The sequence below is a fragment of the Convolutriloba macropyga genome, chromosome 3 (assembly GCF_964194025.1).
Source record: "Convolutriloba macropyga chromosome 3, txConMacr16.3, whole genome shotgun sequence".
Classification (NCBI taxonomy): Eukaryota; Metazoa; Xenacoelomorpha; order Acoela; family Convolutidae; genus Convolutriloba; species Convolutriloba macropyga.
Window position 1 is genome coordinate 11,074,384 of NC_134470.1, and position 14,509 is coordinate 11,088,892.

Consider the following 14,509-nt stretch of genomic DNA (forward strand, 5'->3'; position numbering starts at 1 on the left):
CATATACCTGATCAGGTCTTTGTTCTTCTCCACGTTCTTCACCTGCAATGCAAAATACAATACAAACTAAACACTCCTGTATGTAAATAAGTCTGCATAAGTCTATATTAGGATAGTTATACTTATTGATAATCTTTATATAGTATCTTTCATAAACACAAAAAGACATCACTTCAAAGAAAGCCCCTCCCCTAAAAAGATAGTCGGTCAACTCGTGGAGAAAAAACCGTATGTACAAATAAGCAATACTAAAAAAATTTACTGAACATAGCCGGCAGATTGCCGGAATAGCTGCGAAAGAATAGACCTGCGTGCCATATAATAGAGATAGAAACAGATACAGATCTAAATTGAAAAAAAATCGACGCCACTCAAAAAACTAAGTAAAAAACATTCAGCTATAAATTAATAAAGCTTGTTAAAATTCATTCCGCAGAAGTCTCTTATTAGGGACCTTAACTGCACAAATGAGTTCCTTTCACCTTAAACAAATTCAAACTAAACTTAAGTTTTAAAGTGCAAAAGTCATTTTTATTGAGTGAGGTAAGTCACGTATGATCAAAATCTAATCACGCAAATAACCTAAAAACTTTTGCTAAAGCGAGTAAGAAATGACGTCACGCGCGCAAATGCCGTTAGTGAGAGGAAGGAAGTCATTCAGAAAATTTGACTTTTTCAGCTTTGCTGTGTGAACAAATGTAAAACGAAAAAGAGCGTCAGACGACGAAACAAAAAACATAGCCGGAAGAAATCCGGAAGAGACTCGAAGCGTCAAAACTTCACTAACAAAAACGTAATTGCCGCCGAAGCTACTACTTTTTAAATTAAACAATTAACTCACTACCTCTCCAGGTCTGCTCCAAAAATTGGTGAAAACTTAAACCACTGTCACCAAGAGAAACAAAATGCGCAAAATTTTATATTATTGAAAACGTTTGGTAAGGTTGAAAAAATTCGAAATAATCAATTTGGTAAAAAATCTCGTAGTCTGAAAAACCGACAAGGTTATCAATTGCCCTCAAATAATTCATGATTCTAATTTGAAAAAGATCACGAAAGGAAAGGGCAGATCATAATCGTAGAAACTAAGTTGAATCTTTTCAAAAAAGAAAGCTCAAATTTAAAAATCGGAAAACACCTATAATTACACTTCTAATCACTGCAATTAAGACGAAAAACCACACACACTTGTTCCTTGTTGTACATATGCTAAACAACATGATTTCATACTAATTCAAAAATTAAATTGATCATAGAAAAGACATAAGCAGCAGAATATTCAAAGGCAAAAAATCCATCAAATTAGAACCAAGGCTGGAAGAAAGTTGCAACAAATAGTCATCAGTGGAAATTTTGGAAACGAATGGCTATCAAACTCTCATTACTGCTTTTGTTGAATGAAATCAATTGCAAACCAAAGAAATGACGAAAATCTAAGAAAAAGCTGAAATCATTCATTTTTAACAACTGAAAAAATCAATATAATAAAAATAAATGTAGGTGCCAACACAAAGCTAGAATGCTACTAAATAGAATGTGAAGAATATGGGCACAATGTAAGGAACACCGTAACAAAGTGACATTCTTGATTTTTGTAAGTTTAAAAATAATTTAAAAAATTCAAGAAAAACGAATACATTTCATTGTTCAGCATTGAAGACATAGAAATGATAACTACTCATCCGTTACAAAAATCTATCCTCCTGAGGATAACAACAAAATAGGAAAAAGTAGAATTCACAAATACAAAACACTGAAACATGTTGCAAAAAAATGTCAAAAAACTTTTAAGACTGCATTTATGAAAAAGTTTCAACTGTTTTTCAAAAACTTAACGTCAAAAAATGATTGATTTTTATTGAAACGAAAAGTCCCACAGGTTGCACAAAGAAGACTATTTCTAGCAATTACAACCAAAATACAAACAAAAAACTGATGAAAATCGGGTAAAAACTACAAAAATCGGATTAGCATATGTACAATATTAAAAAACAAAATTACATCGAGGTAGAAAGATGCATTGAATATATGAATTATCACAGAGAAGTTGCTATATTAACTGATTTTTGACAAAAAGACGGTTAAAAGATCCAAAAATGAAGAAATTATTAGAAAAACCAAAAAATAACTGAAAAATCAAGTAATGTGTGCCAATTTTCAACTTGAAACGCATTTTCAGGCTCTGCAAAACACTGTGGCATCAATTTCCCAGGTTTAAATTTCAACATAGCATCGAATAAAAATTATTTCTACAAAAAACCAAATTAAAAGCGAAAAAATTGGGCCACATAGACGAAAAAACGGCTAAAAACGGTTATCTATATGTGCCATTCAGTCAAAAACTACTTTTCGAAGTCAAAAAGTCATTCACTAAACGCAGCGCATGATCAAAAACTTCTCTCGCTTAGCGAAAATCTGTTCACCAAGACAGCTTTTCTCACTTTCGCTTATAGGTCAAAATGCCTCGTGAACAAATCTACTTCCTGTAAAAACATAGCCGGAAGAATTCCGGAAGCGACTCGAAGCGTAAAAACTTGACAAAAACCCTAATTGCAGCTGAAACCATTACCTTTTTCAATAAGCCATAAACTCATTAACCCCCCCCCCCCCGGTCTGATCTAAAAATTGGTGAAATTTAAACCACTGTCACCAAGAGAAACAAAATGCCGCAAAAATATTTATTATTGTAAACGTTTGGTAAGGATAAGTGCAAAATAATTAGGATAGTCAAAACACTGATAGTCTCAAAAAGCTAACAGGGCTATACACTGCCCTCAAATAAGTCATGATTGTAATCTCAAAACAATCGCTAAAGCAAACGGCAGATAATAATAACTTAGAAACTAAATTAAATTTTTCAAAAAATAATGCTCAAAGTTAAGAATCAGAAAACTACTACAGTTAGATTTCTCATCACTGCAAGTCAGACAAAAACAACATATACTTTTTTCTTCTTGTATACATGTTACACAACATGATTTCAAACTAATTCAAAAATTAAAATACTCATAGAAAAGCAACCGAGTAATATTTAAAGGCAAAAAAATGTTTAAGAACAATACCAAGGTCGGAAAAAAATACAATAAAAAAATAAGTACCAATTCTGGAAAACGCTTTCTAGTAAACTCTTAGTACTGCCTTACTTTGAACGGGAAGTTGCCATATTGACTGATTTTTGACAAAAAGACGGCTAAAAGATCCAAAAAAGAAGAATAGGAAAAAAGCCAAAAATTAATTAAAAAATCTAGAAATTTATGCCAATTTTGAACTTGAAACGGTTTTCAGGCTCTGCAAAACACTGTGCTATCAATTTCCAAGGTTTGCATTTCAATATAGCATCGAATAAAAATCATTTCTACAAAAAACCAAATTACAAGCAAAAAAATGGGCCACTTAGACGAAAAAACGGCTAAAAACGGTTATCTATATGTGCCATTCAGTCAAAAACTACTTTTCAAAGTCAAAAAGTCATTCACTAAACGCAGCGCATGATCAAAAACTTCTCTCGCTTAGCGAAAATCTGTTCACCAAGACAGCTTTTCTCACTTTCGCTTATAGGTCAAAATGCCTCGTGAACAAATCTACTTCCTGTAAAAACATAGCCGGAAGAATTCCGGAAGCGACTCGAAGCGTAAAAACTTGACAAAAACCCTAATTGCAGCTGAAACCATTACCTTTTTCAATAAGCCATAAACTCATTAACCCCCCCCCCCCCCCCCCCCCCCCCGGTCTGATCTAAAAATTGGTGAAATTTAAACCACTGTCACCAAGAGAAACAAAATGCCGCAAAAATATTTATTATTGTAAACGTTTGGTAAGGATAAGTGCAAAATAATTAGGATAGTCAAAACACTGATAGTCTCAAAAAGCTAACAGGGCTATACACTGCCCTCAAATAAGTCATGATTGTAATCTCAAAACAATCGCTAAAGCAAACGGCAGATAATAATAACTTAGAAACTAAATTAAATTTTTCAAAAAATAATGCTCAAAGTTAAGAATCAGAAAACTACTACAGTTAGATTTCTCATCACTGCAAGTCAGACAAAAACAACATATACTTTTTTCTTCTTGTATACATGTTACACAACATGATTTCAAACTAGTTCAAAAATTAAAATGCTCATAGAAAAGCAACCGAGTAATATTTAAAGGCAAAAAAATGTTTAAGAACAATACCAAGGTCGGAAAAAAATACAATAAAAAAATAAGTACCAATTCTGGAAAACGCTTTCTAGTAAACTCTTAGTACTGCCTTACTTTGAATGAAATCAATTGCAACCCAAAGAAATGACGAAAATCTAAGAAAAAGCCTAAATCATTCAATTTGTTAAAAACTGAAAAAATCAATAAAACCAGTATAAATGTAGGTACCAGGACAGAGCTAGAATGATACAAGCTAGAATGTGAACAATATGGACACAATGTAAGGAACACCTTAACAAAGACTAATTCTTGATTTTTGAAAGTTCAAATCAAAGTTTAAAAGTTTTGAAAGTTTAAAAATCAAATTTGAAAAAAAAACAAGAAAAACTAACACCATTTCATTTTTCAGCATTCGAGACATAGAAAACACAACGGTACATCCGAGACAAAAATCTATCCTCCTGAACAGATCAAAAAAAGAAAAAGCAGAAATCAGACATACGAAACATTGAAACATTTTGCAAAAAAGGTCAAAAAATTTTTAGGACTATATTTATAAAAAAAATTTAACTGTTTTTCAAAAATTTAACGCTAAAAAATTGTTGACGTTTTTATTGAAACGAAATAAAAGCCCCTCATGTTGCACAAAAAGAATATTTCTAGTAATTAAAACCAAAATACAGACAAAAATCTGAGAAAAATAGGAAAAAAACTACCAAAATTGGATTAGCATATGCACAATTTTATAAAACAAAATTACATCGAGGTAAAAAGAGGCATCGAGAATACGAATTGTCAACGGGAAGTTGCCATATTGACTGATTTTTGACAAAAAGACGGCTAAAAGATCCAAAAAAGAAGAATAGGAAAAAAGCCAAAAATTAATTAAAAAATCTAGAAATTTATGCCAATTTTGAACTTGAAACGGTTTTCAGGCTCTGCAAAACACTGTGCTATCAATTTCCAAGGTTTGCATTTCAATATAGCATCGAATAAAAATCATTTCTACAAAAAACCAAATTACAAGCAAAAAAATGGGCCACTTAGACGAAAAAACGGCTAAAAACGGTTATCTATATGTGCCATTCAGTCAAAAACTACTTTTCAAAGTCAAAAAGTCATTCACTAAACGCAGCGCATGATCAAAAAACTTCTCTCGCTCAGAAACAATTAGGTCATACGGCAATTTTTCTCACTTTCGCTTTTAGGTCAAAACAGCGTCTGAACGAATAGTACTTCCGGTAAAAAAAAAACCTTAGGAACATAGCCGGAAGAATTCCGGAAGCGACTCGAAGCGTGAAAACTTGACAAAAACCCTAATTGAAGCTGAAACCATTACCTTTTTTAATAAACCATAAACTCATTAACCCCCTCCCCGGTCTGATCTAAAAATTGGTGAAATTTAAACCACTGTCACCAAGAGAAACAAAATGCCCCAAAAATATTTATTATTGAAAACGTTTGGTAAGGATAAGTACAAAATAAATAGGATAGTCAAAACAATGATAGTCTCAAAAAGCTGACAGTACTATCAACTTCCCTCAAATATTTCATGATTCTAATCTCAAAAAGATCGCTAAAGCAAACGGCAGATAATAATAACTTAGAAACCAAATTAAATTTTTCAAAAAATAATGCTCAAAGTTAAGAATCAGAAAAATACTACAGTTAGATTTCTCTTCAGTGCAATTAAGACAAAAACAACATATACTTTTTTCTTCTTGTATATATGCTAGACAACATGATTTCAAACTAATTCAAAATATAAAATAATTGTAGAAAAGCAACCGAGTAATATTTAAAGGCAAAAAATGTTTAAGAACAATACCAAGGTCGGAAAAAAATACAATAAAAAGTTATAAGTAGCAATTCTGGAAAAGGCTTTCTAGTAAACTCTTAGTACTGCCTTATGTTGAATGAAATCAATTGCAACCCAAAGAAATGACGAAAATCTAAGAAAAAGCCGAAATCATTCAATTTGTTAATAACTGAAAAAATCAATAAAACCAGTATAAATGTAGGTGCCAGGACAGAAATAGAATGACACAAGCTAGAATGTGAACAATATGGACACAATGTAAGGAACACCGTAACAAAGACTAATTCTTGATTTTTTAAAGTTCAAATCAAAGTTTAAAAGTTTTGAAAGTTTAAAAATCAAATTTAAAAAAACAAGAAAAACTAACACAATTTCATTTTTCAGCATTCGAGACATAGAAAACACAACGACACATCTGAGACAAAAATCTATCCTACCGAACAGATCAAAAAGCAGAAATCAAACATACGAAACATAGAAACATTTTGCAATAAAAGGTCAAAAAATTTTTAGGACTGCCTTTATAAAAAAAATTTAACTAATTTTCAAAAAATTAACGATAAAAAACTATTGGCGTTTTTATTGAAACGAAATTAATGCCCCTCATGTTGCACAAAAAGAATATTTCTAGTAACTAAAACCAAAATACAGACAAAAAACTGAGAAAAATAGGAAAAAAACTACCAAAATCGGATTAGCATATGTACAATTTTATAAAACAAAAATACATCGAGGTAAAAAGAGGCATCGAGTATATGAATTGTCAACGGGAAGTTGTCATATTGACTGATTTTTGACAAAAAAACGGCTAAAAGATCCAAAAATGAAGAAAATAATAGGAAAAAAGCCAAAAATTAATTAAAAAATCAAGATATTTATGCCAATTTTGAACTTGAAACGCGTTTACAGGCTCTGCAAAACACTGTACTATTCAATATAGCATCGAATAAAAATCATTTCTACAAAAAACCAAATTACAAGCAAAAAAATGGTCCACTTAGACGAAAAAACGGCTAAAAACGGTTATCTATAAGTGCCATTCAGTCAAAAACTACTTTTCAAAGTCAAAAAGTCCTTCACTAAACGCAGCGCATGATCAAAAAACTTCTCTCGCTCAGAAAAAATTAGTGCACACGGCAATTTATCTCACTTTCGCTTTTAGGTCAAAACAGCGTCTGAACGAATAGTACTTCCGGTAAAAAAAAACCTTAAGAACATAGCCGGAAGAATTCCGGAAGCGACTCGAAGCGTCAGAACTTCACTAACAAAACCGCAATTGCAACGGAAGCCACTACCTTTTGTATTATACCATTAACTCACTACCTCTCCAGGTCTGCTCTAAAAATTGTTGAAACTTAAACCACTGTCAAGAAGAGAAACAAAATGCAGCAAAATTTAATATTATTGAAAACGTTTGGTCAAAAACCTGATAGTCTGAAAAAGCTTGCAAGAATATCAATAGCCCTCAAATAATTCATGATTCTAATCGGAAAAAGATCGCGAAAGCAAACAGCAGATAATAATCTTAGAAACTAAGTTAAATCTTTTCAAAAAAAGAAAGCTCAAATTTAAGAATCAGAAAACACCTGTAATTAGATTTCTAATCACTGCGATGAAGACAATAAACAACACACACATATTCCTTGTTGTACATATGCTAGACAACATGATTTCATACTTTTATTTCATCAAAAATAAAATTGATCATAGAAAAGACATAAGCAACAGAAGAATATTCACAAGCAAAAAATTGTTTAAAATAATGCCAAGGCTGGAAGAAAGCTGTAGTAATTCGCCATAAGTGGAAATTTTGGAAAAAGCTTGCCATCAAACTCTCAGTGCCGCCTTATGTTGAATGAAATTAATTGCAAACCAAAGAATTGAAAATGTTAGAAAAAGCTGAAATCATTCATTTTTTACAGCTGAAAAAATCAATATACCGAAAATAAATGTAGGTATCACGACAAAACTAGAATGATACTAACTAGAATGTAAATATGGGCACAATTCAAGGAACACCGTAACAAAAAGTCACTCTTGATTTTTAAAAGTTAAAAAATCAATTTAAAAAATTCAAGAAAAACGAATACATTTCATTGTTCAGCATTCAACACATAGAAAATATAACTAGTCTTCCGATACAATGATCTATCCTCATGAAGAGAAGAAAAAAGTATGAAAACGCAGAACTCATAAATACGAAACATTGAAACATTTTGCAAAAAAAATGGTCAAAGAACTTTTAAGTTAAGACAGCATTTAAGAAAAAGTTTTAACTGTTTTTCAAAACTTAACGCCAAAAATGATTGAACTTTTATTGAAACGAAATTAAAGTCCCTCATGTTGCACAAATAAACTATTTCTAGCAATTACAACCAAAATACAAACGAAAAACTGACGAAAATCGGGAAAAAACTACCAAAATCGGATTAGCATATGTAAAATTTTATGAAACAAAATTACATCGAGGTAGATAGAAGCGTTGAGCATAAGAATTATCAAAGAGAAATTTCCATATTAACCAGATTTTTGACAAAAAGACGGTTCAAAGATCCAAAAATGACGAAATTAATACAAAAAAGCCAAAAATTAACTAAAAAATGAAAAATTATGTGCTAATTTTCGATTTGAAACGCATTTTCAGGCTCTGCAAAACACTGTGGTATCAATTTCCGAGGTTGACATTTCAATATAGCATCGAATGAAATTTATTTCTACAAGAAACCAAATTAAAAGCAAAAAAATGGCCCACTTAGACGAAAAAACGGCTAAAAACGGTTATCTATATGTGCAATTCAGTCAAAAACTACTTTTCAAAGTCAAAAAGTCATTCACTAAACTCAGCGCATGAACAAAAAACTTCTCTCGCTGAGCGAAAATCTGTTCACCAAGACAGCTTTTCTCACTTTCGCTTTTAGGTCAAAATGCCGCGTGAACAAATCTACTTCCTGTAAAAAAAAAAACATAGCCGGAAGAATTCCGGAAGCGACTCGAATCACCAAAACTTTACAAAAAGCTGAAGCCATTTCCTTTTGTATTAAACCATTAACTCATTACTTCACCGGGTCTGATCTAAAAATCGGTGAAACTTAAACCACTGTCAACAAGAGAAAGAAAATGCAGCAAAATTTTATTATTGAAAACGTTTGGTAACGTTAAAAGAGTCTGAAATTTTTAGGATGGTCAAAAAACTGATAGCCAAACAAAGCTGACAGGGCCATCAATTGCCCTAAGATAATTAATGATTCTAATCTCAAAAAGATGGCGAAAGCAAACGGCAGATAAAAACTTTTCAAAAAAGACAGGAGAGTCAAAATTATTCAAAAAAGAGCGCTCAAACTTAAGAATCAGAGGTCCACTACAATTAGATTTCTAAGCACGGCAATTAAGACAAAAATAATACATGATTCTTCCTTGTTGTATATATGCTAGACAACATGATTTCATACTAATTCAAAAATTAAATTAATCATAGAAAAACAAAAGCAGCAGAATAATATTCAAAGGCAAAAAATCGTCTAAAATAAATACCAAGCCCGGAAGAAAATCGCAATGAATAGTAATAAGTAGAAATGTTGGAAAAGACTTTCTAGCAAAGTCCCATTACTGCCTTATTTTGAATCAAATCAATTGCAAACCGAAGAAACCAAGATCTAAGAAAAAGCTGAATTCATTCAATTTTTTAACAACTGAAAAATCAATAAAACGAATATAAAAGTAGTTGCCAGGACAAAACTAGAATGATACAAACGAGAATGTGAAGAATATGGACACAATGTTAGGAACACCGTAAAAAAAGACCAATTCTTGATTTTTGAAAGTTAAAAATCAAACTTAAAAAATCAACAAAAACGAGTACATTTCATTGAGCAGCATTCGAGACATAGAAAAGACAACAAGTCATTTGAGACAAAAATCCAACTTGTTGGATAGAATGAAATAAGAAAAAGCAGAATTCAGACATACGAAACAATGAAACATTTTGCAAAACAGTGGTCAAAAAATACTTAAGACAGCATTTATGAAAAAAAATTTATCTGTTTTTTCAAAAACTTAACACCAAAAAACAATTGAATTCTTATTGAAACGAAACTAAAGTCCCTCATTTTCCCCAAAATACTATTTCTAGTAAATAAAAGCAAAATACAAACAAACAAACTGAAAAATTAAATCCACTTAGACGAAAAAACGGCTAAAAACGGTTATCTATATGTGCCATTCAGTCAAAAACTACTTTTCAAAGTCAAAAAGTCCTTCACTAAACGCAGCGCATGATCAAAAAACTTCTCTCGCTCAGAAACAATTAGTGCACACGGCAATTTATGTCACTTTCGCTTTTAGGTCAAAACAGCGTCTGAACGAATAGTACTTCCGGTAAAAAAAAACCTTAAGAACATAGCCGGAAGAATTCCGGAAGCAACTCGAAGCATCAGAACTTCACTAACAAAACCGCAATTGCAACGGAAGCCACTACCTTTTGTATTATACCATTAACTCACTACCTCTCCAGGTCTGCTCTAAAAATTGTTGAAACTTAAACCACTGTCAAGAAGAGAAACAAAATGCAGCAAAATTTAATATTATTGAAAACGTTTGGTCAAAAACCTGATAGTCTGAAAAAGCTTGCAAGAATATCAATAGCCCTCAAATAATTCATGATTCTAATCGGAAAAAGATCGCGAAAGCAAACAGCAGATAATAATCTTAGAAACTAAGTTAAATCTTTTCAAAAAAAGAAAGCTCAAATTTAAGAATCAGAAAACACCTGTAATTAGATTTCTAATCACTGCGATGAAGACAAAAAACAACACACACATATTCCTTGTTGTACATATGCTAGACAACATGATTTCATACTTTTATTTCATCAAAAATAAAATTGATCATAGAAAAGACATAAGCAACAGAAGAATATTCACAACCAAAAAATTGTTTAAAATAATGCCAAGGCTGGAAGAAAGCTGTAGTAATTAGCCATAAGTGGAAATTTTGGAAAAAGCTTGCCATCAAACTCTCAGTGCCGCCTTATGTTGAATGAAATTAATTGCAAACCAAAGAATTGAAAATGTTAGAAAAAGCTGAAATCATTCATTTTTTACAGCTGAAAAAATCAATATACCGAAAATAAATGTAGGTATCACGACAAAACTAGAATGATACTAACTAGAATGTAAATATGGGCACAATTCAAGGAACACCGTAACAAAAAGTCATTCTTGATTTTTAAAAGTTAAAAAATCAATTAAAAAAATTCAAGAAAAACGAATAGATTTCATTGTTCAGCATTCAACACATAGAAAATATAACTAGTCTTCCGATACAATGATCTATCCTCATGAAGAGAAGAAAAAAGTATGAAAACGCAGAACTCATAAATACGAAACATTGAAACATTTTGCAAAAAAAAATGGTCAAAGAACTTTTAAGTTAAGACAGCATTTAAGAAAAAGTTTTAACTGTTTTTCAAAACTTAACGCCAAAAATGATTGAACTTTTATTGAAACGAAATTAAAGTCCCTCATGTTGCACAAAAAAACTATTTCTAGCAATTACAACCAAAATACAAACGAAAAACTGACGAAAATCGGGAAAAAACTACCAAAATCGGATTAGCATATGTAAAATTTTATGAAACAAAATTACATCGAGGTAGATAGAAGCGTTGAGCATAAGAATTATCAAAGAGAAATTTCCATATTAACCAGATTTTTGACAAAAAGACGGTTCAAAGATCCAAAAATGACAAAATTAATACAAAAAAGCCAAAAATTAACTAAAAAATCAAAAATTATGTGCTAATTTTCGATTTGAAACGCATTTTCAGGCTCTGCAAAACACTGTGGTATCAATTTCCGAGGTTGACATTTCAATATAGCATCGAATGAAATTTATTTCTACAAGAAACCAAATTAAAAGCAAAAAAATGGCCCACTTAGACGAAAAAACGGCTAAAAACGGTTATCTATATGTGCAATTCAGTCAAAAACTACTTTTCAAAGTCAAAAAGTCATTCACTAAACTCAGCGCATGAACAAAAAACTTCTCTCGCTTAGGGAAAATCTGTTCACCAAGACAGCTTTTCTCACTTTCGCTTTTAGGTCAAAATGCCGCGTGAACAAATCTACTTCCTGTAAAAAAAAAAACATAGCCGGAAGAATTCCGGAAGCGACTCGAATCACCAAAACTTTACAAAAAGCTGAAGCCATTTCCTTTTGTATTAAACCATTAACTCATTACTTCACCGGGTCTGATCTAAAAATCGGTGAAACTTAAACCACTGTCAACAAGAGAAAGAAAATGCAGCAAAATTTTATTATTGAAAACGTTTGGTAACGTTAAAAAAGTCTGAAATTTTTAGGATGGTCAAAAAACTGATAGCCAAACAAAGCTGACAGGGCCATCAATTGCCCTAAGATAATTAATGATTCTAATCTCAAAAAGATGGCGAAAGCAAACGGCAGATAAAAACTTTTCAAAAAAGACAGGAAAGTCAAAATTATTCAAAAAAGAGCGCTCAAACTTAAGAATCAGAGGTCCACTACAATTAGATTTCTAAGCACGGCAATTAAGACAAAAATAATACATGATTCTTCCTTGTTGTATATATGCTAGACAACATGATTTCATACTAATTCAAAAATTAAATTAATCATAGAAAAACAAAAGCAGCAGAATAATATTCAAAGGCAAAAAATCGTCTAAAATAAATACCAAGCCCGGAAGAAAATCGCAATGAATAGTAATAAGTAGAAATGTTGGAAAAGACTTTCTAGCAAAGTCCCATTACTGCCTTATTTTGAATCAAATCAATTGCAAACCGAAGAAACCAAGATCTAAGAAAAAGCTGAATTCATTCAATTTTTTAACAACTGAAAAATCAATAAAACGAATATAAAAGTAGTTGCCAGGACAAAACTAGAATGATACAAACGAGAATGTGAAGAATATGGACACAATGTTAGGAACACCGTAAAAAAAGACCAATTCTTGATTTTTGAAAGTTAAAAATCAAACTTAAAAAATCAACAAAAACGAGTACATTTCATTGAGCAGCATTCGAGACATAGAAAAGACAACAAGTCATTTGAGACAAAAATCCAACTTGCTGAACAGAATAAAACAAGAAAAAGCAGAATTCAGACATACGAAACAATGAAACATTTTGCAAAACAGTGGTCAAAAAATACTTAAGACAGCATTTATGAAAAAAATTTATCTGTTTTTTCAAAAACTTAACACCAAAAAACAATTGAATTCTTATTGAAACGAAACTAAAGTCCCTCATGTTCCCCAAAATACTATTTCTAGTAAATAAAAGCAAAATACAAACAAACAAACTGAAAAAAATTGGCAAAAAATTACGAAAATCGGATTAGCAAATGTACAATTTTATGAAAGAAAATTACATCGAGGTAGAAGGAGGCATTGAGTATATGAATTATCAGAGGGAAGTTGCCATATTAACTGATTTTTGACAAAAAACAGCTAAAAAATCCAAAAATGAGGAAATTAATAGAAAAAAAGCTAAAAATTAACTAAAAATCAATGAAATATGTGCCAATTTCGCATTTGAAACGCAATTTTAGGCTACACAAAATAGTGTGCTATCAATTTCCGGGGTTTACATTTCAACATAGCATCGATTAAAAATTATTTCTACAAAAAACCAAATTACAAGCAAAAAAACTAGGCCACTTAGACGGAAAAACGGCTAAAAACGGTTATCTATATGTGCCATTCACTAAGATAAAACATGTCAAAAAGTCATTCACTAAACGCAGCGCATGATCAAAAAACTTCTATCGCTCAGAAAAAATTAGTTCACACTGCAATTTTACTCGCTTTCGCTTTTAGGTCAAAACATCGTCTGAACGAATAGTACTTCCGGTAAAAAAAAAACCTTAAGAACATAGCCGGAAGAATTCCTGAAACGACTCGAAGATTCGTCTTCATGAAAGAATTACCTTTCAAATAAACTGTTTTATAAAAAAAAATGTCTACAAACAACAACAAAAATTCCGTCAAAAAATGAAGACAAAACCAACTAAACTAAAAATTACATTCCTCCTGCATATAAAACAATCCAATTCTTTTTACGCAATTGAAAACATCAAAGTATGCCAGCATCAGAAATCAAGCCATATTAGGCTCCCAAAATTTTAATTTACAAGAAAAAGGTGAATACTGAAAGATAATTCCAAAAATTGTTCAATTTTCGAAAACTCTTAATCGAAATACTATTTTACAATCAAAACGGAAATCAATTAGTAACTAAATAAACTTTGTCGCTTAAAGGTTAACAGTAGTTGTCGCTTCATATCAGAACGAACGCGATAAAACTAAACAATGACCAAAAAACTTAAATCGAAATTAATAATGAAAAAACTAAAGAGACAGAAAAATATTCAGACGCAAAAATTCGTATTTTACCAAAACCAAGCCCTAAGAATATTCGCAGAAAAGAGTTGTTCAAAATTTGTAAAAGTGAAGGTAGCGAAACCTCAGAACTTTATTACATTGAGTAAAATCAACTGCAAAAAAAAC

At 31.2% G+C, this 14,509-nt stretch overlaps 1 protein-coding gene across 1 annotated transcript in view; it reads right to left on the bottom strand.

The window, feature by feature from the left end:
* The window catches only part of LOC142336527 (coiled-coil domain-containing protein 25-like), a 73,641-nt gene that overhangs the window by 1,737 nt on the left and 57,395 nt on the right, over nt 1-14,509 (bottom strand). Inside the window, exon 7 of the mRNA XM_075385434.1 lies at nt 2-42. Coding sequence (XP_075241549.1) covers nt 2-42 — 41 coding nt within the window. The remainder of the gene's footprint in view (nt 1; nt 43-14,509) is intronic.